The following is a 1,692-nucleotide window of genomic DNA, read 5'->3' as shown; positions in this document are numbered from 1 at the left end:
CATATTTTGGTTAGCTGAAAAGTTTTTTGTTTTTAACACATTTGTAATCTAAAACCTTTCCAAATTTCAAAATCATGAGTAATCCAAATACAGAAATCACTTCTGGCAGTTTGGAGCCATGTGGTTCAACTTTAATGGCACTTGAACGAATCGATTCGGAGCCACTAAAGTCGAGCTTCACGAGTTGCAAAACGCCATTGACTAACAATATGGACATTCAATACAAGGCCATCAATAATTTATTGCAAATCCCGGAATCAGTAGGTCCAGAAGCACCTCAAACGGACAGTGCTTACAATGTGATACGTTTGCATCTAAGGAGACGTCAGCCGGCAGAACGGATAACAGCTGGTGCCGACGTCAAACGATCATTGGAAGAAACTCCAAGACAAGCGGATTCAATTGAAATCAAACATCATAATAAATTTAGTTCAAAGCCACCAAAAATTTTGGAAATGCCATCGCGACGATCTCATTCGAAGTCGCCAAAAATGCGTCAGGCGGTGTCCAATCCAAGACGAGCAGTCACTCAACCTCGACGAACCAATTCAAACTTGGATTTACCAACAGTAGCAGTAGATAATCTATTGCCAACAGTGGATACTGTGTCGGCTCCACCTCAGATATTGTCGGCTCAAGCAGAATTCATTGAAGAAATGGCGAATTGCTCAAGCTTCAGTAGTTCTGCTTGCAGTAGCAGTATCAATGAATGCTGGTTGGACTCTCATAGCTATGGGGCTGGGCACTCTCAGAGTGCTGGCACTCTGCAATTGGCCAAAAAGAGACGTAACAGTATGACCTATGATGAGTGGTTAACACATAAAAGGTACAAAACAACCTAACCAGGCAAATTTGAAATAAAAGGAACACTTTTCACTTTCAGAAAACAGGCATATCAACATCAGCGTCAGCGACGTCGAGATGCACATCGTTTGGCTGCCGCCGAGGAGGTCCGCAAGCAAATGTCAGAGAAATGTTATACCGAGTGGTTGGCATCTAAGCAAAGGGCCAATCGTCAACACAAGGCGTCATATAGCGGCAACCAGCTAAGGGGCTCACTGGTAAGCGCAGACATAAATCATTATCAGTATCTGCCCCATATGCAGGTGATGGCAGGAGCTCGGCCCTGGAGTCCTCGCACTTTAAGCAGCTGCCGCACTAGCACAGAGGCAAGGGAATCCCGAGTCCAGCAATGGCAAAGGAACAAGGCTATTGAAGAAGATCGTCTGCGTTCACTCAAACGCCGCGAACAGTCCGATCGTGACGCTGAAATAGAAGAAAGACGACGTCTGTCGCAAATGGCCTGGGACCGCTGGCTAATCCAGGTGTCAGGAAAATCACCAGTAAATCGTAGTCTCAACTCAACAGCAAAAAAACCAACGCATCGTAGCAACGATCAGGTGGAGACACTACCAAACGCAGGTTCCAGATTGACAACATTGGCACGGAAGCGCAGACATGGAATTCCCCCATCGATCGCTCAGCGGGCTTTGCGTCAGCGTCTAAACAATATGGACGGGATTCAGATGCATCGCAGCCGCAAGTAAATCTCAACTACACACACTTTCCGCCTTCTCCTTGAAACCATAAAAAGTTTTTATCAATAACAAAACCCCGACCATACATTTCATGAAAGTGCCAAATCATTTTACAATAAGTTACGTTAGTAATAAAACCATTGACCGCGCCGAA

General features: G+C 45.1%; 1 protein-coding gene across 1 annotated transcript; it reads left to right on the top strand.

Annotated features, from left to right (window-relative positions):
- Nucleotides 1-1,692, top strand: LOC137583580 (uncharacterized). The gene is made up of 2 exons (XM_068298666.1): nucleotides 1-826; nucleotides 884-1,692. Exons 1-2 carry the CDS (start codon nucleotides 75-77, stop codon nucleotides 1,545-1,547), a joined length of 1,416 nt encoding a protein of 471 aa, XP_068154767.1. The 5' UTR covers nucleotides 1-74; the 3' UTR covers nucleotides 1,548-1,692.

The sequence above is a fragment of the Drosophila tropicalis genome, unplaced genomic scaffold, assembly GCF_018151085.1.
Source record: "Drosophila tropicalis isolate 14030-0801.00 unplaced genomic scaffold, ASM1815108v1 contig_867, whole genome shotgun sequence".
Taxonomy (NCBI): domain Eukaryota; kingdom Metazoa; phylum Arthropoda; class Insecta; order Diptera; family Drosophilidae; genus Drosophila; species Drosophila tropicalis.
Note: the sequence above shows the minus strand (reverse complement) of the source record. Positions and strands in the feature narration are given on the sequence as shown.

Coding starts and splice junctions, on each gene's coding strand:
- LOC137583580 (XM_068298666.1), top strand. CDS start 75: ATGAGTAATCCAAATACAGAAATCACTTCTGGCAGTTTGGAGCCATGT. Junction 827..883: donor GAGTGGTTAACACATAAAAG/GTACAAAACAAC, acceptor TTTCACTTTCAG/AAAACAGGCATATCAACATC.